This window comes from Pleuronectes platessa, chromosome 6 (assembly GCF_947347685.1).
Source record: "Pleuronectes platessa chromosome 6, fPlePla1.1, whole genome shotgun sequence".
Lineage (NCBI taxonomy): Eukaryota > Metazoa > Chordata > Actinopteri > Pleuronectiformes > Pleuronectidae > Pleuronectes > Pleuronectes platessa.
The window spans coordinates 20,587,465-20,614,402 of NC_070631.1; the positions used below are offsets into that span (position 1 = coordinate 20,587,465).

The 26,938-nt window shown below is 44.6% G+C and overlaps 1 protein-coding gene across 2 annotated transcripts; it reads left to right on the top strand.

The window, feature by feature from the left end:
- The first annotated feature begins 1,687 nt into the window (after nt 1-1,687).
- On the top strand, nt 1,688-25,395 carry epha2b (eph receptor A2 b). 2 transcript variants are annotated; one of them, XM_053424973.1, is made up of 17 exons: nt 1,688-1,864; nt 2,711-2,790; nt 4,293-4,941; nt 14,981-15,136; nt 15,799-16,137; nt 16,344-16,474; nt 16,928-17,099; nt 17,192-17,291; nt 17,941-17,996; nt 18,092-18,217; nt 18,862-19,059; nt 19,156-19,217; nt 19,374-19,583; nt 19,685-19,834; nt 19,937-20,130; nt 21,450-21,605; nt 23,038-25,395. In XM_053424973.1, exons 1-17 carry the CDS (start codon nt 1,780-1,782, stop codon nt 23,144-23,146), a joined length of 2,973 nt encoding a protein of 990 aa, XP_053280948.1. In that variant the 5' UTR covers nt 1,688-1,779; the 3' UTR covers nt 23,147-25,395. The 2 variants fall into 2 exon arrangements, with proteins under 2 accessions (XP_053280948.1, XP_053280950.1); XM_053424975.1 differs by having other exon boundaries at nt 18,862-19,047.
- Nucleotides 25,396-26,938: the final 1,543 nt, after the last annotated feature.

A 26,938-nucleotide genomic window follows, 5' to 3' on the forward strand; every position in this document is an offset into this window, starting at 1 on the left:
CCTTCTCTTGCCCCCACATGCCCTCCTGAGACTGAATAACTAGATTAAACATTTTTTGTCCATGACTCGACCATCGTCTATCTGCACGGTTGGCAGGGTGCAACATATTTGAGATATTTCCCATAAATTATGAAGGCCTATCAGTGGGCCAGCTGTACTCTTGAATTCTGGTATTCAGAGTAGCTATTATGTTGATATGAATACATCTCTTTCCGCTTGTCACAATGACTCCACCCCTGTATGTGGGGATGCTCAGAACAAAGAGGTGTCAAGTAAAGCGGCTCACGCTCCATTTTTTCCCACCTCGGGCCCATTCAGTGTGGCAAACTATTCAAAATCAATATCCACATGCAAATAATGTTTGTGCCCTGCAGGCAGCTTCATGGCCAGGTAGGAAAAACTGGAACCACCGGTGCCTTTAAGTAAATTGTATACTGTCGCTATTGTTTGTTTGCTTGATGTTGTGTGAGCAGAGTGAAGTTAGACAACTTGGTGTTTATCCAGCCTGGTTATCAGCAAGACAATTTTAGAGTCAATGTTTTCCACAACATGAAACTGAATTTGCTTTATTACTGTTCACGTGTGGTTTTTAAATAACTTTGAATGATTTTTTTATACACTGCAAGTTGACTAGTTCAGAGGTCTGTTAAGCAATCGACAAAATCTGCAGAACTAAGTTGACAACATTTCAAAATAAAAGTTCTGTAACGTAGCTTTACTTAAAACATTTCAGCAACAAAACATTTACTTGTACTTTGAAGAAAATTTGCTAAAGGAGAGATTCTTTGAATGTTGTTCCCATTTTGGAGATCAGCACCCGCAGCAGCCATAAATGCTGGTCACCTGTTTATTCAAATGTTATCTATATATATTCCCGGTCACATATGAGCGATTGCTTCAGAGGCGAAACTTCACAATCATTTGCGATTAGAACATTCACTTCCTGCCGTGAAGGCAAATCGCAGTTTGGCTTCGTGTGAACTTTGGTGAACTTTGACCTGTTATATTCACTTCTCTGTGTCACTGTGCCGTCCAATGCAGGTGAGGCCTACATTTAAGGTGTTTTACCACTGGCAATTACTTTTGTCCATCACAGATATTTATTTTTTATGTTTTATTAAATGTTTGACATCGTTTGTTTAATGTATGGAATTAAACAGTCGATTATTTCTCATAGGTGCAACCAATTTTTGCAAATGTCCTTTTGGTGTCTCATAGATCTACTTACCTCTTTATTTATCAATTCAATCAATTACCATATTATTCCACCTCCTTAATGCACAAGTGTAGGCTAGTGGCTCAAACTAAAAATCATCAGATTGGGGTTCAACAAAGTGCAGCAGTTTCTATGGTTTGTTTCAGATAACACATATATTAGTTATACCTATCAACCCAAACGAAACGAGGAAACGGGACCTGAGAATAAATTGCATGAATCAGTCTTTACCTGGAGTCTTGAGCTTTTCGATTTGTTGATATGCGCGCAACACATGTGCCTTAAAGGCCGATTTTCCGACGGTCCCTGAAGGCTGCAAAAGTTTCTCATGTGCCACCACCCCCACTCCTACACCCACGATCCTGACACACACACACAAGCACACGCGCACAAACACACACAGAGACACGCACACACACATTCCAGCAGGCGGAGTCCGTGACGTGCAGCTCGTTTGTGAATGAGCAGCAGCGCAGCGCTCGGCTCAGAGCAGTCCCAGTCAAGCCCAGGAGCAGAGTGTGTGTGTTTGTGTGTGAGAGAGAGAGAGAGAGAGACATAGGAAAATGGATTTCTTTCGAGGAGTCAGACCTTTATTATTTTCTTATGTACTCATTAACGGTATACTTATCACATTGCAGTCTAAAGAGGGTGAGTACGCTTTGTTCATTTTTAAAGAAAGTTCTCTAACTTCACCCTGAAGGGCTGTGAGCACGCGTGCCATGCGGAGTAAACTGCTGGAGGAACTCTCTCCAACCAGGAAACATTGTCTCCTACTCCTGTGACAGTAACATTGCGTCTCAAAGTCTTGTTCCACGACAACACAGTTCACGTCTACGAGTGTTTCTATGGTTGTCCTTCATTTACCTTTTTTGTAAATTGATGATCTATTGATTTGAGACTGCGTCTGCATGTGCGCTCCTCTGAGCTTTCCAACACCAGCAGGTGAATTGTTCTGGAGAAAGTTTGTTGAAAGTTGTGGATCAGATTGTGTATTTGTCTGAGTTTTCGATATTCAGTGATCAATTTTATTTTTACCTAATTTAACACCCATATAACTGCAAAACCTAAACAAAATGTAACCTAATTAAAGTATAGCCGGGTATAAGTAATGCATATGTATAAGTAAGTAAATAATTATACTGATAAATATATAATTTGAACTGTAAGTCACGAGGCTGCATTTGCCAAATAAAGCTAAAACTGCATATACGTCTACAGCGAGGGTTTAGAGTTTCAAATTCTTTTTTCAAACTACAAAACCTGTCCGTGTGAGACAGCCTTGTGAAGTAGTTATTACATATTTTCAGCTTAAGGGTGATTGTGCAACCATCACCTGAATTCACTGTAAATAGTACATGTCTTTATCTGTACAATGACCTATAAATAAATAAACATATTTATTGGTGAAATATACTGCCTTAGATTTGGATGATCTTTGTTCATGAGATTAAATGTTTATCCTCAAGTACTGACGGTGTCTTCATGTCCCCACAGAGGTTCTATTGGATATGAGGGCAACAGAAGGTGAACTGGGCTGGCTGACATGGCCCTTAGGTCAGGGAGACAAACCCGGGGTGAGTATTGCTCCATCGCCTCCTCCTCCCAGTCCCACTTTTCACTTGGAATTTGCCTTAGGATAAATGTGCTTGAAGAAAATGTGCAGGGAAAATCTCGCTGAGCAGAAAGCCTCCAGTAAAATATTGACTGAGTGCTTGTCAGTGGACCTCGTGTGTGTGTGTGTGTGTGTCTACATGTCAGGTTTCTATCAAATCTGTCAATTAGAGCCTAATGGTTGCTTGGGAATGGATGACAGAGAGAATTGTTGGATCCTATTAGGAGTTGCCTGCAGAGCATGTCTGGACTGCACCGAACCTTAGGCAGACAGAATAGCTGCTAGCGCTGAACTGGAAATACTTGTGGCTTCTTGTGGTTTCAAGGCTTCAGCTCTAGAATTGTATGTTGGAGGGCAATTAACTTTTAAAGTTTGCAGCATGTGGTACCTCTTTTCAGAGGGGGAGGGGTTTCAGACGGCATTAATCAGCCAGAGCTACCTTTTCCTTAAACCATGGTAAAACCTCTATGTTCAGAGTGGTGTCTTGATAATAGTACAACCAAACACTGTGGCTACCTGTCAGTACACAGGAGGCTTGTGTCTCCTCCTCTGTGTTGTGGTTTCAAAGAAACTGCCTGGTCCGGCTCATGCAAATTAGCTGTAAATAAACTCATTTCATATGCTGATGACTCTGAGGCATGTGCAGAGGGGCTGTTTACAGTGGCTCACCCTACTTTTCTCAAAGAGGTTTCTCTGCCTAAATAATCACTTAAAACCCACGTTTAACTTCGGCATGGTGTGTTGTTGTAAATTTTAGAAGTTCACTGGAAACATTTTTTACAGTGATGTGTACTCATGTAACCACCATCACTTATGAGAATTATTATTTTAAGTTTTAAAGGCCCCTCATAAAAGGTTCACCAGCTGTTTAATAGAGGTGCTGGTCCTGCTGTTGTACATCACGTTTATATGCAGAGCCACACACTCGGCCAACAAAGCACATTTCTTTGATTAAAAGCAAAGGCTCTGCCACTGCCACAGTTGTTCCTCAAGAGCCAAGGTTATGTTAAAAGACACAGTGGGTTTTTGTTTTCCAAATATCTGTCCTATTATTTAGTCTGCGAGCGTTAACATTTGGGGAAGATGCCAACATTAGCGATGGCATGCGAAGGAAATAATTTGGAATCTTTGCAATGTCACACATGCTTTCTCACACTCAGTCCATGCTGTAAATGCTAATAAAATGGAGTTCTCCACGTTGCAGAAATGTGTTATTGCATTGAAGGGCTACTAAAATATTCTGGGGGAGCAATTAAGCAATGTGTGAGGCCATGGGTGTCCCTTCATGCAGACTGTTTTTGTTTCCAGGTTTAGATTACAGTGGTGGAACTCGCATGTGAACTGCTTTGGTCCTTTTTTATTTTTGCCTCCCTTACAGCGCTGGTTCGGCCCAGCTTTCTTAGGGGCTCCCCAGGGGTCACTGTTCCTACCTCTAAACTTGTTGATTTCTGTGGTTTGTTTCAGTGGGAGGTCGTCCAGAGGACTCTGAATGGCTCCCAGCTCTACACCTACTCCATCTGCAATGTTGGGGAACGTGACCAGGACAATTGGCTGCGCACCACCTTCATCCAGAGGCGTCCATCGGCTTCGCGGGTTTTCGTTGAAATCCAGTTTATTGTGCGTGACTGCAACTCGTTCGACGGTGCCTCGCTGACCTGCAAAGAAACCTTCAACCTCTTTACATCTGAGTCGGACGCAGACGTGGGCACTACCTTCCGCAAGGGCCAGTTTAAGAAAGTGGCCACCATTGCTCCCGACGAGATCACTGGCAAAAACGACCTACGCATCAACACAGAGACCAAAGTGGTGGAAAACCTGTCTCGAAAAGGCTTCTACTTGGCTTTTCAAGACATTGGAGCCTGCGTTGCTCTCCTCTCTGTCAGAGTCTACTACAAAACGTGTGCATCCACAGTGAAGAGCCTTGCGTCATTCCCTGAGACCGTGGCAGGAGGAGAAAACCAGGCTCTTAGGGAAGTGAGCGGGGTCTGTGTGGATAACGCAGTCAGCGAGGAGCAGCCTCGCATCTACTGCACCGTGGATGGAGAGTGGGTGGTGCCAGTTGGACAGTGTCAGTGCAGACCAGGCTATGAAGAGGTCAAAGATACGTGTCAAGGTAAGGGCCACATCATCTTATGTTGATTTAAATCCAGGATTAAGTTGTTATGATAATGTCATTTTTTTTTATTGACAATTTGGCTTTGGTCCCCACTTTACCTCAATTCCTTTGTCGTAGGTTGAATGGCAGTTTGCGGATATTTATCATAGCTGCTATTATCATTGTTCAATGGAATTCTCCCCTTGGCTGACACGGCCCCTCTGTGATGGAAGGAATGTTTAGGCCTACTAGTACATGTCACAGCATCGTCCCTGACCTTGAACCGATACCTATAAAATTAGGAAATACACTTTTGAGTTTCGGGTGTGGATCTCAGCTCAGTGGAGAAGTTTTATCATGCACAATTTGCTTATACTATTAAATGCTAAAATTTTGGTTGTTCCCTCTTTTGAAAACCTAAATTTAGTTTCTTCTCTGATTAGATCAAAAAAGCAATCTGTTAGCACCAGATATGGAGAAATCTTTATCAATCTTTTATTTTGGCAACAATCCTAACTTGAAACCATTTAAGAAGTTGTTCATTGAACAGGAAGTCAAGCTCTAACACTTCACCTGTGACAACACCTAGTACATAACTTACAGCCTGTTGCATCAGGTGATTTCCTGCTCTCTCATTCTCTTATCTTATGGGTGTGCTGCAGCATGTAGCCATCACTCAGTCCTTTTGACTTTGTAGTTTGGGCTTAGTTTTTGGGCTTAGTTTTTGAGTCGTGCAAAAAAAAAAGGCTTTCGTTGTTGTGGGAAGGGCTGTCAGTGTGATGAAAGAAGTCGGGAGGCTACTGTACTGTGATGGATTAGCATCTTAAATGCTGGTGGGGGGGCTCAGAGGCCCTCTTCATGTGATCGGGCATGCCACCGACATGTCCGTCTTCTGTCCCTCTTCCCTGTCTGTTTTCACAAACATGCTGAGCCTCAGCTATGGGGTGTATTGTGTGACTCAAGCTGTGTATGTGCACATACAACAGGCTGACATGCAAGGACCTGTTGAGATCTGTTCCATGACAGAACAGCCCAAAGCAGTCCTCCTCCTCTCATGCTGCTTTTGTTTGGCACACTCATTTGTACTCACACACATGCACATTTGACCTGAAACACACTTGTACAGGTATGAGTACTCGTGATCGCCCCCGGGCACGCTCACCTCGGACTACAGTTATAAGTCCACATGCTGCCTGCTCTTACTGGTTTGGCTTTCCCTTCAACTGGCAACAAGTTGATCAAAGTGATGAAGTTTTCTGTCACTACTTCATTTCTAGCTGCAGGAAAGTGCCAGGTGAGATGATTAGGAAGGAGGCGGAGAAGTAGGAGAGGCAGGAAGGAGCGAGAGAGAAGAGTCACACAAAAGTGATCGAGAGGTTGTGTTTAGTGGAGCGGTGTGATTTCTTTCTGAAACAGAGAGAGGTGAGGAATGGAATGTAAAGGTAGGGCGAACAATGAGGAGCTGTGTTTCCCGTGCGAGGCTGGAGGAGCCCACCTCCACCTCCTCTCCCACTTGGTCGGTACATTCCTGATCAGTTTGCCGAGGAGGAGCCTCCCAGCATTACTCCAGTCCTGTGGAATTCCCAGGGGAGGAAGAGCAGCACCACATCAGGCCTCACATAAAACTTACTGAACACCCCCCCCCCCCCCCTCCCCTGGATGACTAGATGAAGTCAAATGTTGGGTATGAGATGCATGAGGGCAGTTGTGTAGGAAGGTGGACATGAATCATAGGGCTGCAGTGCAGGTTTGAGTTGTACGGCTCAAAAAGGCTTTCGATGGAATCTAATACAGACACAGTTAATCATTCTCCCTACTCTTTTCCGGGGCTGCGCGCTGTTGAGGGAGAAACCGCAAAACTTGACTTGTGGTGCTTTTTCTTCTTACTTGGGTTGAAAGTTTCCATGTTCAGCGATGTGATCGCTCAGTTTTATGGCTCCTCGGCCCCACAGGACCTGTTAAAGCAGAAATCTGTGACTTTATCTGGTTCTCGTCTTCGTCTCGTCATCAGCACTCACTGCTCTGGTGCTCTTGGCTTGGAGATCACTCGTCCGTCAAAGTGTGTTTCCAGTCTCTGTTTTTCCTTAAGCCGCCCGTTGAGGTATCTGTAGGTGGCATGAGGCACTCCTCTCTCGGAGGCCAACTGTGCCTCATATACTAACTATAGAGTCCTTCTTTCAGACAAACAGACTCTAAAGATAAAACACATCCCTCCCTGTGCCCTGCAGACCCACCAGAGTGTTTAGAGAAGCAAATGTAAAAGCTTTTATGTGCTTGTTGTAAATCAAATCCGTCTGAAGCAAGGCACAGACCGGGGCTTTGTTTTTACTGTGAGCACTGCAGTCATCTGTAAACGGAGAATTATTTTTGTTCTCAAAATACATCAGCATCAACTGTCAAATGACTGAAGTAGAGAAGGTCTGATGAAAACTGAGGTCAAGATTTATGTTTGTTAACATGATCGTCATAAGTCTCGTGACTGTTTTTTTGTGTGTGTTCTTAAAGCTTTTATGCATCTCTCTTCTTCTCTGCACTCATTTTGATGTTTATTTGCTTTTTTCTCACAAACCCTCTCTGATACATTACCAGCTTCTTTTTAGATTTTGATGAAATTCAAGGACGAAACCCTCTTTCCCTAGAAAGAAGTGTTCAGAAGTTTAACTAAGTAAAAATACTTGCACACCTAAAAATATATTAAGGTGCTGTACGTGAGTAGATTAATTAGTGTAACCAACAAAAATAAAAGATTCGCCTTTAATCTCCCCTTTTATCTCTTTTTAAATGCAGGAAAAAAAACATTGGAACTTTTTTTGCATTTAGGTGGTTGCCTTTTCAATTCTGGCTGTGTTTCCACTTGTGTCTCACTGTTGACACTTAGACCATTTTCCTCCACTGCCTATCACGCCCTTCCTTACCCATAATCCTCCCTGGCACAATAGAACAGCATACTTGTGTCATCCCCACAAAGGACCACTGGCTGCACCGTCTGGTCCTCGGGATTGTGTGTAACCGTCCAGGTCCACACCTCGTCAGCCACACTAAAGCCTCAACAAATAGGGCTTAATCCCACATTATGGTTTCCGCAAGGCTGTATTTAAAAAGGGAGACACTGTGTGGAATATTTAGACCGCTCAAGGCAGTTTTTGGTGCCTCGGAGAAAATGGCGTCTTGGTGGAACAACTGTCCACTGAGTTCCAGTAAAGTTATTATTTCTTTCGCCAAAGAGGTTCCAGTAAACGATTTTCCCGAGTCCCCCCACCCACCCCTCCTTCCCTCTCTGACCGTGTCTCCAAACTCATCCTCAGCTGATGTGTAACAGTTGGTGACTAAGTTACAGCTGTGTGAGTGCGCTGTGGTGAGTGATTGGTATGGGTAGTAATTGACTTGGGTGTGTTTGTGCTTTTTATGCAAAGTAACTACTGGTTCTGCTGGCTTTTTTTGCCTTTGTGCCGTTCTCTGCATCTCTCTCAACGTCCTCCCCGAAGACTCTTTCTGCTTAGGCCTCAGTTTTCCTCTTGTCTTGTATTTATTTGAGAGTTTTCTTATCTCAAGACATTATTCCCATGACCATAAATGCAATGCACTCGGGAGCTTGTTGCGCAAGCAGTACCAAGTACAAACAATCCGTTTTTTCCTCATTTGTTGTGATCTTGTTGTCTATGAAATCACAGAGCGACTGTTATTTTTGGCTGTATTTTTGGCACAGGTCATGGATATGACACCAATAGAGTTTAAACATCCCGTTTCACACGGCCCTGATGGAACTATTTAGACTGTATACAGATTTTGTCTTGCTCTCTCATGAATACCTTTCTCCACTCCTCACAAAATTTGAACAATTCTGCCAATCAGAGGGTTTAGCAGAGCGGGACAAAAAAACTGGCCCTTTTCGGATAGTTGTAAATGCATACACATTTAATGAAGGTGAAATGTAAGGTTTCTGTTTTGGTTGCTGTATTTTGGGGATTTGGATTACTGTTCTGTCTGAAATATACATTGTACAAAAGCCGGGATCAAGTGTTACATGCTGAACAGTCTTTAACTCTGCTCGTACCTGGAACAAGCTGGTTCGTCATAATATCCCCAGACCCTTTAAGACCCAGGACTTGTGCAATTTCAGCTTATCTGATGGGGAGTATACGAAGCAATGTGAACATAGCGCCACACCTCAGCGTCTCAGGGATTTGATTTAGTTGGCTTAGGGTAGATTTCACATAATGGAATCATCTCACTCCGGTGGGATAATCCCCACACTGATATTTTCTGCTTGAATTCCCTGGGCTTGTGGCCTCTGTGGCCGGACTCTGAAATGTAAAATAAAGGTGTAGGTCGGACAGCGCTGCTCATTTAGATGAGCGGGCTGGATATAACCTCTCCTTGTCTTGATCGGCTCAGGAGAGCGACACTGATTACACTGAATTTGTGGATCTCTCAGATGTTGTGCCAAGGTAACGTCTGCTAGCAGGCTGAACTTGTGGGAGTTGGTTTAATGGGGGGACGCTGAAGGTGCTTTCAAGTGATGTCGTGCACCGTCTTGTTGGGTCAAATATTTAGTGAACAGAGCACTGGCAGTTACTGTGAGGGAGATGACAGGAAATGTAGCAGAGATTAGAGCCGCAGGCCTCTGGAGCGCTTTATTGTGCATTTGAGGGTTTGTGCTGTTGTGGTTTACGAAGTGTTGATCAATCTGATGGTTTCGAGCCTTTGATGCGTCAGTAAGCATATAAACCACTCTGTGTCAACTATTATGTAAAACCTGTCTATGTTATCATTGGATGTGCTGCACATTGAAGCTAATGACAATCTGTTTTTGCTGGATCGGCCATTTTTAGGGTGGAGGCCGACATATTAACTCGAACCCACAGATGAGGATTTTGTTAAATGGTTGTTAGAATGGCGAAAACAAAATATGGTGCATATTTAAAGCTGCATTTATTGATACATTTGTTTCCCTGTTTATTTACCACTTGATATGAAAATTGTATATCGCAATTACAGATTATAATCATAAAGAGAACAGGCTAGCCAATGATCACTCGTAGCTAATTAATGATTCAGAGATTTGTTTAGGGAAGGACCTCAAAGGTTTAGTGTGTAGAATTTAGCGGAAAACATAATGATTCTCAGTTTTAGGTGATTATACAGTAACAAAATATAACTGTAAATCCTTCATTAAATGTCTGCCGAAACATTCCCCTGTTTTCTATGTGTTTGTTTGAGTTCAAGTACACGCTCCTGATTTCATTTCTGCCATTAGTCACATAACTGAGCCTCAGCCATTCTCGCCTGTTCAGCATGTGTGTTGGTTGTGGTGGGGAAGTTGGGACATATTTCCTCTTGATGACATTCCTGAGCCTGGAGGTTGTGTGTATCTTTGTGTGTGTGTTGTGTTGGTGGTGGACGGGGAGGGAATCCAGGGCAATGTTAAGCGCATTGTATTGTACTGCTGGTGTGTGAGGTCAGCACTTTCCTTCCACCATGTCAGTCAGTAACACCCCCCCCCACCAACCCACCCACCCTTCACTGCTAACAGGACGAGCCCGCAGCGGAAACCGGAGGTCACCTAATCCCTCGGTGACTCCCCAACCCGTTGGCTCAGGGCTTTCCATTGTCGCTCGGCACTCGGCGGCATCGCTCAGCCACATTTTGTTGTCCCGCCTGATAAGTCATTCCGTTTATTAGTGCATTTGGTCCCATTTGTCCCCCTTCCCCTAACCAGGAAGTGGACTGGCTTCCAGTGTGTGACCTGTTGGCTCAGAGCGGTGCAGTAAAACCGGTGTTGTGTTTCCCACCTGGCTGTCTGGATTTGACCAGCAACACGGAGAAACGTGACCAGATGACCATGGCTGTGTTGCAGCTGAGGAAACTCAGGAAACAGTCTGTGACATTTTTATGTCAGCCAGGATTTGTTTCCTCAGGGCCTCTGCTTTATTTCACTTTATTTTTGAGCGTGCCTCGTGCCTCCTTGAATCCACTCTTCAGTCCCAGTATTCCTCTTCTGTCTCTGGGTCTGGTTGGACAGAGCTAGTGAAAGGAGAAGGGGGGATTCAGGGAATTTATTACCTTTGTTAACAACCCCAGATGAAAGCCTGAGTGCAATTGTAAAACAGATGTAATGCCCTTACAGCTGCTCCATTGGTCAGCTAATCCTTTTGACTAATGTCCCCACAACCCCCCCACATGCGCACACTTTCATCAGCCCCTACACCTTTGCTGCCCACCACTCCACCCCTCCCTTCCTGTCTACCTCAGTGACCCCTGGCTCATGTTTCTGGCTCACCTCCCCCATCAGAGACCCCCTTTGTTCCACAGAACATCCGACTCCCCCAAAATGCTAATGACACGTTGTCACCGTGCATACAAACAAAATGACATGACATATTGCAATTACGGGTCTGAGCACCTCGGGAAAGACAAATGGGGGATGGGGAGGAGAGGTGAAGTAGTTGAGGCTGCAGATGGAGAAAGGACTCGCTCTCCTCCAGAATATATTTGTGGAGCTGCCCTGATTAGGATCAAGATATTGTCTTTATTTTGTATGGATTTGTTTTTCCAACATGTTTTTATTGTTCACGGGCCATACTTCTGAATTTAACCTCCTTCCCACCGAGACAGGCCACCGGCTGCTGCTGCAACTCTTTCTTCCTCCTCCTCATCACTGCGAGCATGTGTTTGTTTTACTTGGCCACTGACTCCCTGTAAGCCATGCACAGTTTAACTCACAACTACCCTGAGGCAGACATGACCTTTCTGTCTCTTAGAAGCCCAGCGCCGGACTTGATTGTGTGGGGGGCCCCCTATACCACTTACCTTTCCAGTCCTGAGGCCGATTTCTGTTGTCAAGCCCCCATGTTACCCATTCATCCGTCTATCTGACCGTACATTCATCACTGTCGCCATCTCATCCATCTTAACTCCTGCCGACAAACCGGGGGGGGGGGGGGCCTTGGGCACCCCCACTCCAGAGCCACTCAGGCTCCCAGAATGTAACAGGCCCCTGCACCCACTCTCAATAAACAAACACAGAGCCACTCAAGGTGCACAGGGGCCTCTCAAATGACAAACAGTTCCTTGCTTTGTAGCAATAGGGAGGGGGAAAGTGGCTGGTCTATGTTTGTCAGATGTCCCGACTTAGAAGAGGCTGAGAGACATTTGTTTATGAGAGGGAGGATTAATCTTAAACAGCCCTGCCTCCCAGGTTTAAAGCCCTTGTTCATGTTGGATCAACACGTTTTGGCTTCCTTTTAAGTTATTATTCTGTCGCTGGACTCTGGTGGTCTCAGTGCTGGTTCTTCTCTTGGTCACGCTCCCCTGTGTTTCCATGCTTTGATTGGCTGCTTTAGGAAGGAAGGCTGCGTCAGCCTCACGCTTCCTGCTTCCTGTTGTGTCCAGCAACAATTCAACAAGTCCCCCTCCACCTTGCCCATGGAACCAGGAAGTTTTCCTTTCACTAGTCTTTGCTCTTTTGTCGAAGAATCCTCTTGTTAAATACCTCGGCAGAGAGTCATCTGAATTTACAGTCCCTGTGACTCATGCATTAGAGATATACAAACTCCTTCACCTTAATGACACAGGGGCAGGCTGAAAATGAAGCTGCACTGGAGCCGCTCTGCGACAGGCCTCCTGTTGGGTGGTGTGCACTGGAATGCATCTTGATTATAGAGGCAGCTCGCAGAGTAAGGCCATCATCTCCGCAGGCCTGACCACGATGCATTGCAGCCGGCCCTGTAGCGCCAAAAAGAGGCTAGTCTTCCTCTATTCAGTTGCCATGTGGCATCTTGGTTATTCCGATCTGCAATGCTTGTGTGTGTATGCTTTTTCTTTCAGCACTTGAATGGCGTGGCACTCTCCTTGCCTGCTGGTCAGTGGTGAATAGCAATGTTAATGGGTTAGCTGGGAGCCTTTTTAGTGAGGACTGGGAGGAGAGAAAGGAGGCGAGGAAGGAATTTGGGGATTACGAGGAGGAGAGGTCGGGGTATGAATTTGGGTTTGAGGCAGCAGCTGTTACCCCTTCTCAATAGAGGAGTTCACCCTAGCCTGTCTCTTTTCTTCCTCCCGTCTTTTCTTCAGCCCCCAGCAGGATACAGTATTCCTGTCTTTCTTTCTTGAACCTTCTGTCCCCTCACACCACCTCTCCCCTGCCTCGCCCATCCTCGGCCTCGTGCCTGTTAATGAGTAGCACTAGTTTTTAGTGAAACAGCTGGCTGAGAAAGAGAAAAGATGTTGTGTTGAAGGGGAGGGTTGAGTAACATGCAAGCCTATTGGACAAACTTACAAATTCTTCACATGCTGAGTGTGTTTTCTCTCCACCATTGTTGTCATACTCCTCAGTTAATGCACAACTCTTCACAGCAGCTCCGCCACAGCTTAGCCACAATGATGGAAAAAAAGCTGATCGCAGGCGAAGTAAACCTCATGGCCAGTCGAGTAAATCCCCTTGATATGATTTAAATGGAGTGGGAGCCGTGTGCTCTGTGTCTTGTGTGTGTGGTCACTGAAGGCTTCCAGAACCAGCTCCACTCAGCTGAAGTGCATTGAAACGGAGCCATAGACCGAGACAGTATCTCTGAGTGAATCTGATATTATCTTCGTCCTTGGCTCCACTTCTTAAATCTCCTCTGTCTCCTCTCCTCAGCTGGAATCTGACATGAAAACTTTGTGTTTGCCTTTGACTTTATGTTCCGTTGCTTCCTCTGGTCACTGGCACGCACTGCCGTCTCTGGCTTTGCAACCTTCATTTCAATAGGCTATCATGTCCTCCTGCCTGGTCTGATCACTCATGCGCCATGGACATCTCCACTTGTATTCTTTCATTCTTTTCTCTCGTTTCTCTTGTTTCTCTATATCTCCCTTGCACCTAAATGCTGTTCCTCATTGGCATGGACAACATCTTATGATCATTACCTGTCATAAGTTTTTTAAACATGGCAGGCAAATGACTCGGAGGGACGAAATGAAAGATGTCTGTAATACTATACATGTATACTGTATGTGTGTGTGTGTGAGTGTGTGCATGGCTGGGCTGAATCGACATGGAAGAGGGACATGAACAGGTGACAGGCAGCGAGCCTAATACTTCTTCTGATTTACCCATGTGTCCATGGGTGTGCTTTGCATACATGTATGTGTATTTTGTGCCTACATATGCTCGTGCCTGAGTGTGTGTGTACGTGGATGAATGTGTGATGGTGTGAGGACATGAGCAGCAGCCGTTGGAATGCTCTTGGAGACTTAAAGCAGGGGCCGTCTCATTTTCACTCTCCTTCATGGCGCGCCCTCTCAGAAATTTCACACCGTATTAAGTTCAGATTTCACCACTGCTACACACAGCTGGATCCTCTACCTGCATTTCTTTATCCTGTGTTTGACGTGTGAAATTAGATGTCATCCTATCTCGGCGATACGGTTTCCACAGTCTGCTTGTGGGGGTTTGAAGGAAAAACAATGCACTAGCCTGTTGAGTGCAGAAGGAAGCTCAGCATAAAGCTGTTTCTCTTCTAATTCTTGGAGCTTTCTTTGACTAAGGTTGTCTTCATTTCCGATTTGTCTCACGACTTTGAAGACTGACCTGCTGTTGTGGAATGTGGGACGACTGGTTGTGTTTGTTGAGAGAGGGAGAGAGAGAGCGAGAGAGAGAGAGAGACAGAGAGACAGACAGACAGACAATCGGAAAGCAGCAGCAGAGAGGAGTTGTTGGTTGAAAAAGTAAAGAGTAGGAGTGCCAGCGACGCAAGGAGTATGTGTTTTAGTTTTAGGGCTGGGCTCATGTGAGCTGCGATGGACAGTGTTTTAAAGAGTAGAGTCAACACTGTGCAGAGCCATGCCTCTGTTTTCTCTCCTATATCTCTGTGACTCGTCCAGACCTGACCTTTAGCCTTGACATAATAACACATCCACTCATCCTCGTTGTCCTGCTCACAAGGTGAAAAGTTCACACCAGTACCGATCTTTATCACTTGAATGAACTGCCTATGTGGCGCATCATACAGGATGTTGCCTGAAGTCACTGGTGTGCTTGTTCTCCTGCTTATGTCAATGTTTTTTCTTGTCTTTGCAGAGTGTCAGCCTGGCTTCTTCAAAGCCGATGCTCTCAGTGACAAGTGTGAACAGTGTCCTACCAACACCCAGAGGCTCGACTCCGGGGCTTTGTTCTGTCCATGCAAGGATGGATTCTACAGAGCCCCAACCGATCCCCCTACTGGACCCTGCTCAGGTAACGAGACCCATTGATCTTATATGAGAAGCTTGTGTTAAGAAAACATTGAGGGTATACACAATTAAACCCACTAAAAAGGCAACTAACTCATTACCCATTTCCAGTAGAGGAGTTCTGTCCCCCCCCCCCCCCCCCCCCTCCCCTGCTGTCCTCACAAATCACTGAAAACCGAGGCGATCTCTCACCTTCTCGCTGTCATGACAAATTAGCGGATTCATCCAGATGTCACATTTCCATCACTGCTGATTGGAGCTGATTAAAACACATGACCGAGGAGCAAATTCCAACTGTATCAGTTCCCATTGTAGACAAAAACCAGGTGTTATCGGTGTTAGTGTTTTTTTTAACCAGTGAAAAAAGGGCCTTGAGCGTCAAATGCTGTCATTGTCACACCTGAGTGTCACATTGTAAATACAAAAATTTGGCACAGGAAGTGACTTTTGTTTGACTCGTGTAGGATGAGCAGGGATTAAATATTCTATTCTTGTTGCACTTGTATTCCCTGCAAACATTAGTAAACGGTTTAAAGGTTTTAATCTCATGATTGTGTGACTTCCTTCAAAATTCAAAGGATGTTTATTTATACTTTCTTATGTCGTGGGAAAAAGGAACAACCCTTATTTGTCTTTGTTTGTACTCTTGATATCTTTTTCAATCAGGTCTTCCCTCTGCCCCGCGGGACCTCGTGGCCACCACCACCCAGCTCTCAGCAGGAAAACTCCTCCTTTCTTGGAGTCCACCAGAAGACACCGGAGGACGAACTGACGTCACCTACAGCGTTGATTGCCAGCGCTGCGAGGGCATAGTGTGCCAGGCCTGCGGAGAGAAAATCCGCTATGAGCCCAGCAGCTCGGGCCTGACTGACACCAAGGTTTCAGTGAGCGAGCTGGATGCTCACCTCAACTACACCTTCACCGTGGAGGCACACAGTGGCGTGACGCTGTCCGCCAGTAAGCCACCATCCACCAGCGCCCTGACTACGTTTCTGCACTACACAGGTGAGTGCTGCTGACATGAGGCAGTGGAGTGATGATATTTGTGCTGCAGTACTGACAGATACTCTCTGTTAGGCAGCGGCAGCTTTACTAGTCCAATCGTTCTGCAGGAGTGAGAACAGAAAGGGCAGATTGCATAATTTCTGCTGTATCTTTTGACGTCTTCATTTCCCTAAGATACTGAAGCATTCACTACTCTCTGTTTCCAGATCCTCCCAAGTTAACCTCTATGAGACTGGTTGATAGGACTCCCACCAGCTTGTCCCTCTCCTGGGACGTATCACCCCGACCCCGGATCCAGCCTCAGCCCATCCGCTACGAACTGACCTATCGCAAGAAGGTACCCCACTATGCTTCAATCCTCTGCTCTATGTGGAAATTAGAGTTCATATTATGTTATTATACATTTCCCACTCTAAAAGTTTAAAGCTAAATATCCTCTAAGTAGTTTAACATGAAAAACAGATCCAGGCAAATGTTTCAAGTTAGAGCTTTGGTGTTAAATCTACCTACTAATTCCACAAATGTTTACAAACAATTATCATGACCGGATGTCGTTTTATAGAATAGTTTCCTCTTTAGCAAGTTGTCTCCGAAGTAAAAGCCCATTTGTGTCTTTGTTGTAATGCATTACAAGAGCTGAATTATAAAACATCCAGCACACCAACAATAGAAAGTGATATTGTAGAACCGTTTGAGGAACACTAATGACACTAATCACATGCTAAAAATTAAATATGTGGCTTCCACGATAACACTCAAACTCTCTGATGCCTCTTCCTCTGTCTCCTAGGGTGACAACCTGGATGTGACTACCTACGTCGTGCACATGCTGGAGAAGAACTCTGTACAGATCAGCGAACTGGCCCCCGGCACAGCGTACCTGTTCAGGGTGCAGGCCCTCAGCAGCGACGGCAGCGCCGGGGCCTCCAGCATCGAGGAACAGTTTGAGACCTCCTCTGAAGGTACAGAGGGAAAAACCATCGTAGAAGAAGCTCTGCTGTTGTTGTTCAGTGGAGGATTTCTCTGATGTGCGCCTACACTTTGTTTACCTCAGCAGGACACCCTAACCCGAACACAGCAGTGGTTTTGGCTGCAGCAGTTGGAGGAGCGGCCATGTTGTTCATAGTGGTCGTGGTCCTGTTCCTACGCAGACGGTCAGTGCTGCTCTCCCTCTCCTTCTCCCTCTGTTCTGTTAATCAGTTGGCATACACCCTCATTTACCGGCTTCCTCTCTCATTCTTCTGCCCTTCCTTTGTGAGGCCGCCAAATGGCCGTTGCATTGGCTCTCTCCTTCTCTCTTCCTTTAGCTACCTTTCTCTTCCCCCTTTATCTGTGTCTGTGTCCCAGCTCTCACTAGGGGAGAATTTGCGTTGAATGAGCCTTGTCATTGCTCAATGATTACATTTTAGTGAGTGTCGGGGCTTTTGAAAGGAAATTGGTCCAGAGTGGTACATTGTCGGTGATAAGAGGCGCTTGGTTCTTTCTGCAGCAGACTTCAGGCACTTTGTGAAGGTGACCTGGGCCTGTACTCAGCAGAGTGTGGCCAGTCGGTCCACCTCCCTCCTGCCTGCTTGTCTGTCTTTCAGTCAGCTCGGCAAACACAGTCTGTCGTCAGCCTTTATCAAAGGGCCGCTTCTCTGTGAATGGACACATTGCACCAGTGACGGGATCTAAGTACACCTAGAACCACTGTTACAAAGGTTGCTATGTGCTATCGATATCAAAGAGTGCAGATGATATGGATATACATGTTGTTTGAAAGATGAATATTTATTTGCATGTGGGTTTTATTTCTTTAATCAGGAAAAGAAACTCTCACACCAGACAAGGACCAGAGGACACCTACTTCTCCAGCTCAGGTAGAGAACAGAAAAATTTCCTTTCTCTAGTTCATTACTTCATTTATTTATATTAATCATTGGTTTTAAACAAATCCTCTTTCTTTTTCTCGCAGAGCAATTGAAGCCTCTGAAGACCTACGTGGATCCACACACATACGAGGACCCCAACATAGCCGTGCTGAAGTTTGCTACTGAAATCCAACCCAGCCACATAACCAAACAGAAAGTCATTGGAGCTGGTGAGTGACAACCCTGCTGAGACAATCTGCTGAGGGGCTTAACTCCGAGATGTTGATAGATTTTTCCAATCCCCAGGTTCGCTGTTTATATTGAGCCTTTTCCACGGCTCAAGCAGCTGACTGACGGTAGTTAACCGCCAGATTATCATCTATCTGGCTGAGCTCTCGCCCAACAAGTTGAGACATTTTGTTGTGTTGCAACTCTTGGCCGCGGGATCTATGTGTTTTGGCACAGGTTGACATTTACACAAAAGAAAGTGTAGCAGACACTGTATTTTTGGAAGGATATCAGAGCAGCTTCCTGGGCCCTACACATCTTTCATACATGATACGTTTATTCAAGCGAGACCACCTTTACCCTTTGAACCCGCCGTCTTTTTCAACATCCATCCCCCCCTTGATTCCCACGGCCGCGTATCCCCCCATTTCTCCTCATGTGACAGCTGATTCCCATGCTCCCGCACCACAGGCCATCCACCAATTACACAACATAGTCCCGGTCTCTCAACACGCAGCCAGAACACACCTCTGCAGGAGCGCCCCGGGCAAAACTTCCTTCTCATCACTCAGCTGGAAACCCAACAAAGAAAATCAAACGCACATTCATCTGATATCACTTTCCTGATGGTTTTTTTCTCCCGCAGGCGAGTTTGGAGAGGTGTACCGTGGTATTCTGAAGGTGCCGGGGAGGAAAGAGGTGGCGGTGGCTATCAAGACCCTGAAGCCAGGCTACACGGAGAAGCAGAGGCAGGACTTTCTGAGCGAGGCCTCCATCATGGGACAGTTTTCCCACCAGAACATTATTCGGTTGGAGGGGGTGGTCACCAAATGTAAGGATTTCTGTGAGTTTCGCCACTTTTGATACACATTTTTGCAAATTTCTCTCCATTTCTGGCCAGTTGGGGCAAGTATTTAGTTGTTTTTCTGTGTGTGTGCAGTTAAACATGCCATGATCGTGACTGAATACATGGAGAATGGAGCACTGGACAGGTACCTGAAAGTAAGTCCAACACATACCAGTTTATTGATGGAAATTTCTCTACTGTCACTATTGCCAGGATTTACATCTGGCATTTTATGTTGCACTATCATATTTATGTTTCTTTTTTATTTGGTGACAAACTCAAATTAATTTGTGTTTGTTTTCTCCCGTCAGGACCACGATGGCGAGATTCCTTCCTTCCAGCTTGTGGGCATGTTGCGTGGCATTGCTGCAGGCATGAAGTACCTCTCTGACATGAGCTACGTCCACCGGGACCTGGCTGCCCGCAACATCCTGGTCAACAACACCCTGGAGTGTAAAGTGTCAGACTTCGGCCTGTCCCGTGTGCTGGAGGACGACCCTGAGGGGACGTACACCACAAGTGTAAGTAGATATACTTACCCATCTCAGTCAACCCTTGCAGAAGGGTATGAGTATTAGTCTTTTTCTCTCTGTCTCTAACTTGAAGCATTTTTGTTGACCAGGGAGGCAAGATCCCCATTCGCTGGACTGCTCCAGAGGCAATAGCGTACAGGAAGTTCACCTCAGCTAGTGACGTGTGGAGCTTTGGCATCGTCATGTGGGAGGTCATGGCTTTTGGCGAAAGGCCTTACTGGGACATGAGTAACCATGAGGTGAGTTTCCTCGTTAACAAACATCAACATAGATCTTCTGTCACTGATAGGGTGCTACCAGTGACAGAAGATCTAATCAGTCCCCTGATAAACATCCTGCAGGTCATGAAAGCTATCAACGAGGCCTTTAGGCTGCCGGCGCCTATGGACTGCCCCTCAACCGTTTACCAGCTGATGCTGCAGTGTTGGCTGCAGGATCGCTCCAAGAGGCCACGTTTCGGAGACATTGTCAGCCTGCTGGACAAGTTGCTGCGGAGCCCAGACTCCCTGAAGACCATCGCGGACTTTGACCCACGGTAAGATTTATTTTCATACCAGACTAAGGGCTTGAAATGCATATTTCTCTAGTACTAATGCTACGGTAGCTGCTGCCACTATCAGCATCCACTTTTTGGAAACAGCCGAGTAACCACAATGTTTCCAATACAACTAATACAGATTTCATGTTAAGTCCAACCTCTCTTCAGAACTCTGTGAGTTTCAGTGAGTTTTGCGTCTGGCTGGTGATATGTATTCATGAGGAAGGGGAACTTTCTAAATTATAGAAAGAGCAGTGATGTTAATGATGGCCACATTCTGTTTGCAGCCTGAGCTGTAGACTTTGACTCTCAGTCAGACTTCAGTCACAAAGAGGAAAACTTGAAAAATGTGATTGGAGACTGGGCAAAGAATTAACCTAATGAAGGGATTCACTATCATCTTGAAAATCCTGGAACAACAATAATAATACAGTGTCAACAGGCCTTGTGTATTTTTTTATTTGCTTTGAAAGATTTTTGCCTTTGGACTTGCTTGAACTGCGTTTTAATTTGGAGAGGCAGAAACCAGGTTTTTTGAAACGATGACAAAGTTATCATTCGAGCAGTATGTGACAATGCCCACACATGTACGCCAGTGGTCACATGATCTATGTTTTCAGCGGTGTTAGTATGGACGGGGATTAAACTGAAACAGAGTCAGGACACTTGTGTGGACAGAGATCATTTAAGTTTGAAAACACTGATACAATTGAAAACATAGTCGAATGGATGCAGCCTTATTCATCCAATTCAAAATGGATACTTTACCTGGAATTGATTTGTATTGGACTTGTCATTCTAAACGTGCCCCTTGACTTACACTTATTGAGTGACTTGGATTTAATGTATGTGGGCTGACTGCAGATTTTCTCAAACAAACTTAAAACAGCCCTGGCAGCAGTTTCCCATTTACTCTAACCTACAAACAGTGAGGGGCATGTCGAGGGCCGTTTTGGGGAAGAAAGCGGAATTGCTTTAAGAAGGTCTAGTTAAACCATTGAAAGGACAAACTGACACCTGATGCCTGCCCGGCTGATGAAAATAATATATGTGAACTCCTGGAGGAAAATAAATTTCGGTTGTTTTGGATAATCTGTAAAAATGCATATTTTCAGAAACAGAGAGAAAGAACAAAGGGCTGTCGGGCTTGTATCTTAAACGGCCCCTGCCCCAACTGCTCCAACTGTTTTTTTCCCCCGCATCTTATTTCCTTCAAAAATAATAACAGTCCTCAGTCATCCGCCTTTGTTGTGGGAAAACCTGTTTATTATTATCAGTCGAATCTAATATTTGGATCTACTTCTGTTTGGTTGCAGTGTATCCATCCGCCTGCCCAGCACCAGCGGTTCGGACGGCTCCCCCTTCAGGTCGGTGTCTGAATGGCTGGAGTCCATCAAGATGAACCAGTACAGTGAGAACTTCACGTGCGCTGGGATCATCACCATGGACCAGGTCCTCCAGATGAAGAACGAGTACGTGGGATATGATTTTCTTTAAATAGCTTGGAACTATTTACTGAACTTGCTTGTTACTAAGGTTTTTGTCAAAAAGGATAAACATACGTCTTGAAGTATGACCCCCCCCCCCCCCATACACACACAATGAATTCTGTAATGAACTTCCTGCTTCTAGTTGATATATTTGTTTTCTTAAGATTGTTTCTTTTTAACAGCCAGCAGAATAGTTTGTGCACAATATGATCTCTAACCCTAGCTACAACTTGAGAAATGTTTGAGATGGAAAAAGCAATAGAGGGAAGGAGAAGGAGTGGGCTCATTTGTGGTGGGCTGGTGGTGGTGGCTTGTGGTCCCCGCAGTCCTTATTCTTCTTTCCTCTCTCCATTCTTTCTCTCATCCCTCCCTTCACCCACACACACTCGCAGCCCTGGGCAGCACTTCTGCTGGAGCCCCGAAAAAACCACTGGGTTCGGCTGTTTAGGGCAAAGGCCTTTTGTGGCTTCTCCAACATTAAAGGAGGGAGGGAGGAGGAGAGAATAACCTTTTTGGAGCAGGAGCAACTAGAGGAGATTAGGAAACTGAAATAGATAGATGAGATTTGAAGCCGCACAGTCGTCACATTTGTTCTCGTAGAAAGATTGAGGAGGTGCACTCCGAGTGTACCCCCTGAACCCATCACAGGGATAGTTTAAGGCAAATGGCTCTTCTCAGATGTGTTGGAGCACTAAGCGGGCAATTTAGTAAAATGGGCTCAACCTTTTGGAAAAAAAGGGTTCAGTGAAGCACATGATATAAGGTTGTTTGGAGGCAATAATGAGCACCAGAGCTTTTCTTAACCGCATGACCAGCCAATAGTAACCCCCCCGCACACACACACACTTTCTCCGCTACCATGGTATACGTATCTCCGTTGGTCTTGCTCATGATTATGGGAAGATGGGCAGACTGCAAAGCAGACGACAAACCCTTTTGAAGTATTTGTCATACAGAAGGGTGTGATTTCATGGCCCCGTTTTTTCCATCTCGGGGCATCTGGTAGCACTCTTGAGAAACCAGCAGTTATTTACAGCCCACCCTCTGCTCGCCAGACAAGTGATTCATGGTCAACTGGGAGAATCCGCGTTAAGTAATTAAGGCTGTAATTAAAGCCGTGACGTTGGATGGCTGTGTTGCAGGGCTTCTGCAGGTTTGCATCATGTGCTTGCGAAGAGTTAAACCCTCAGTATTAACCTTTAATTGCGAAGATAAATTAAAACCATGGCAGATTTCTGATAGGGAAGACACCCCACCCAGCCAACCTGGTTCAGCGATCAAACCTGTTCGGCGTCTAGCATTTCAACAAACTGTCTGTGATTACAGGAAGGATGTGTGTGATGTGTTGGAGCGAGTCCAAACTGTAAATCCACATGCAGCTCTGCTTATGTACTGTCATGTCTCTCTTTCACAGGGATATTAAGAACATCGGGGTGAGGCTTCCTGGCCATTTGAAGAGAATTGCCTACAGCATATTGGGTTTAAAGGACCAGACGAGCACCCTGAGCGTGTTTGCAGTGTGATCGTGTCGACGAAGGGAATTAAAATCGGGCACTGAAGCAGGCAGCCCTTTGAACTCTAAGCTGAGCTGGAGCGACTCTGCAGGGACGGCGCTGGATCGGCAAAACCGAGAGGGATATCAGCCCATCCTCTGGGGCCGGCCGAATCAGACAGATTTTTATGATTTCTTCATCTTGTCCACATGGGAATGGAGCAAATTATACCACGGCAGTAGATGACTCGATTAGACTCTGTATATTTAGATATCTATTTTTATTACCCATGTCTTCTGTACAGATACAATTCAGTGCAAATTAATTCATTATTTTTTCAATCATCAATCCAGTTGTGGGACCAGCTACAGGACTAGACCCTGAGCTCGTTCCCTCCAGTGTCTAACAAACAAGGGAGGCGCAGTCAGTGTGATGGTATGGGTGCAGTGGAATCCAGCCCCGGCTCAGTCTGTGGTCAGTGCTGATGTCATGGCGTCTCCCTTTAATTGGCCCTTTTTGGTCCCTTTCCCGTTAGACCAATGAGGACGGAGCGCCAGGAGGGCTGAGATGAGCTTGAGTTGGCCCAGATTTAAAGAGACGTGTCGTTAGGTGTGTGAACACAGACCGACCTGGTGTTGTTTCTGGACCTTCTACTGGCTCTGTGCAGAAATTAAGCTATAATCAAATAAGTGGTGTTAGAATATATATGAGGTACTCTTTTTGTACAGATTCACTGTTTCCTTTTTTCTTTGTGTTTGGGTAGACACCCCCCAAAAAAACATTGCGATTAGGACCTAATAATGTAGCACTTAGATCAAGAATTTCGTGATCTCTTTGTCGTTTTGTCTCAGAATTGCAAGAAAAATGACAAAAAAAACTCCTGAACTAAAGGAACGGTATCAAAAGCTGTTTTCAGACATGAACTCCGGGGAATGTCCTCACAATGGGATGCAGACTTTCTCCGGAGTTTGACTTTCAAACATGATCAACGCAGCAGGAGGTTCTCAGCTCAGACGTGCGCACTACAACACAGAAACTCTGGAGGTGAGGGCTGGTGCAGCAGGAGGTAACGTCGGAAATCACGTGTTTTTGTTCACAACACATCAACACCGAGGTCGCTTCTAGTAACCAAAAACTCTCTTGACCTCTTCGTTGGCGTCTTCTGCTTTTATCCTGAGATATTTGTATTCTTTTTGTATTCTGTTGTGTGCTAGAAATGTCATCAACCCCCCCCCCCCCCCCCCCGTTTTCTCACATCAGGTTTTTCAGACATTACCCAAAGGTTTTACTAGGGGGCTGGCAGGATAAACTCCTCACATACAGCCCATCCAGCGGATGTCCGGAGATTATCAGGAGTTCAGTGCTTGTCTGAGAGCAGCTGAAGTGCGAAATTCGACCAGTTTCAATTAGAGTGCAGCACATGTGTTAGCATGCCGGTAATGAAGAGGAAGATGGGGAAGTTTACCTCCAGTAGAAAAAGAATGAAAAAAAATCACAATGACTTTTGTTGTGGTTGAAATGATTTCATACTTAATAATCGTTTTGGTTTTGCAAATTCAATGTTAATGTTTTAGAAGCTTCTCATACATCTTTTCTGGTGAGTGGATGAAACTAAACAGACATTTTCTCTGTAAGCTTTGACAATAAAGCATTTAGACTTTTTGAAAAACATTTTGAGGAGTGTGTGTGGGAGCAGGAGTCTGCTCCCACACAAAACTCAACCCCCCCTCCCCCTCTTCTCTTAATTGATGACTGCAAATCGTTGTGTTACTGATGCGCACCTTCCTTTACTTGAATTTGTAATTTGTTTTCAATTGTATCTTTGATTTTATTGTAGCTGATAGACCCATCTTCGGATAAGGGATTTTGTTTTCTGCTTTACTGGTTGCAATTACACTTTGTACATTTTGTATGATTTCACTATTTGCCGTATAACTCAACTGAATATTTTTTTATGTTCTTCCCATCACCTTCCTCCAAAGAGATGTAACTTACTTCTGCTGTCTTTCCAAACATTTTGAGAGTTCCCTCATCAAAGAGCAAACTTGTCTTTTTCCCCCCTGTTGTTTTATACTGTATTTAATAGTCTATTTATTTTTTACTTTTATTTATTTATCCTGATAAACACTGAGCTGGGATTATAACTGAAGGTTGCTCTCTTTCTCTCTCATTCTTAATAATAATAATAATAAAAAAATCTTAAATGTCCATTTATTGCGCAGTTATTCACCTGACATTGCCTTTGGTGCACTTGTTGAGCAATAAAGCCTTAAATGAAACGTCTTGCTGTATGATTGATACAGAACAGAGCAAAGATAAGCTCATGTTTGTTTAAACGGTGCCAGGATGTTTATACTTCCACCTGGATTTCCTCGTAATGCTCCTGAATCCACTGTTAGAACCTGTAGAAACATGCAAGAGCTTCCTGACCACACACACACTGCACTGTACACTTTATCTGCTTTACAATATGGATTAGATGCTTTTGGGGTTCAAATTGAATCAAACAAATATGAGATCAAAAGTAAACTTGAAAATCTAAAATCCAGACTTTGACTTTGAGTTTGTCTCGGTTAAACAGAAGTCCCACTGTGATCTGCCATTAGACACCTCTTGCACTGAGAAATTACCTCCAGTGTGATATCAGATGTTCCTCTCTCATGAAATCCCTTGCTCTATCCAACAAGGTCAGAACTTCTCTCTTACTAAAGACCCTTTACTTTGGACTAATGAGAAGGAAAATAGGGACAAGAAATGTCATTTAATTTCACAGACATGTCATTATGGTGTCGCGTGTCAAGCTTCACTGATCATGCTTTCCATCTGCTTCACAAACCTCAATGCCGATCTGCAGTTATATAATAATTTACAGTCTGTATTTTGCCCACAGTAAAGATTAATTATGGTTTATGACGTTTGTTTTACTTTTATAGTTTTGGTCATGATTGACCTTTCATACTATAATCTTCACTAAAGCACTGGTGTTGCTAATGCCAGTGTGACAGTGAGCCATCGTGCACAATATGAGTTCCTGTAAGTGAGGGATGATTAATGAGAGGCTCAAATGAGTTACATATAAATCCACAGATTATTCAAACTATCAGTCGTAAACGTCTATTCAAATTTACAGATGAACTCATTAGGTAATCTGTGGCATGGTGCACACACATTTGTTCTCATGCAAAAATGATTATTGCCAATATCTAGCATCCAACGTTTAGCTAATCTGTTGGTTTACTCTGTGTTGTTGGGTTTCAGTACAATCATGTACTGTACAATCAAAATGTATACAAATCATACACAGGTTATAATACACTGGAATGGCCCTTTAATTCTTAAACTCTTCCTTATACACTGGAGTGTGAGTCAGCGGTCAGTTTGATCTCGATACGCTACACATAAACTGTTAAACATCCCCGAAGAAAAATAAATAAATAACCCTCTTACAATGTGACAACGCTATGGTTAAGATGTGGTTAGTTTATACGCACACAAAAATAGGTTTAGTGACAGATTGTGTGTTAGTTACTTAGTTAAGTTCGTAGACAGTTGTCGTGGCTATAATGTGAACATGTCGATAAGAAACAAGGCTGATCTGGTTTGAAACAGGAAATAAATAATGGTCAACTTATGTTTCCAACCTGCCAACCTACCAATCTGCTCGCTGTAGGCAATTCAAGTAACATTTATTTATAAAACGCAATAAAAAAACCCAGAGTAACCTAAGTGCTGCACTATAAAGAAATTTAAGAGAAGTCCAAGAATAAAAGAAAAAGAAAATTAGAATGGTCCAAAAACCAGAGCGCTGTCAAGGCCCAACAG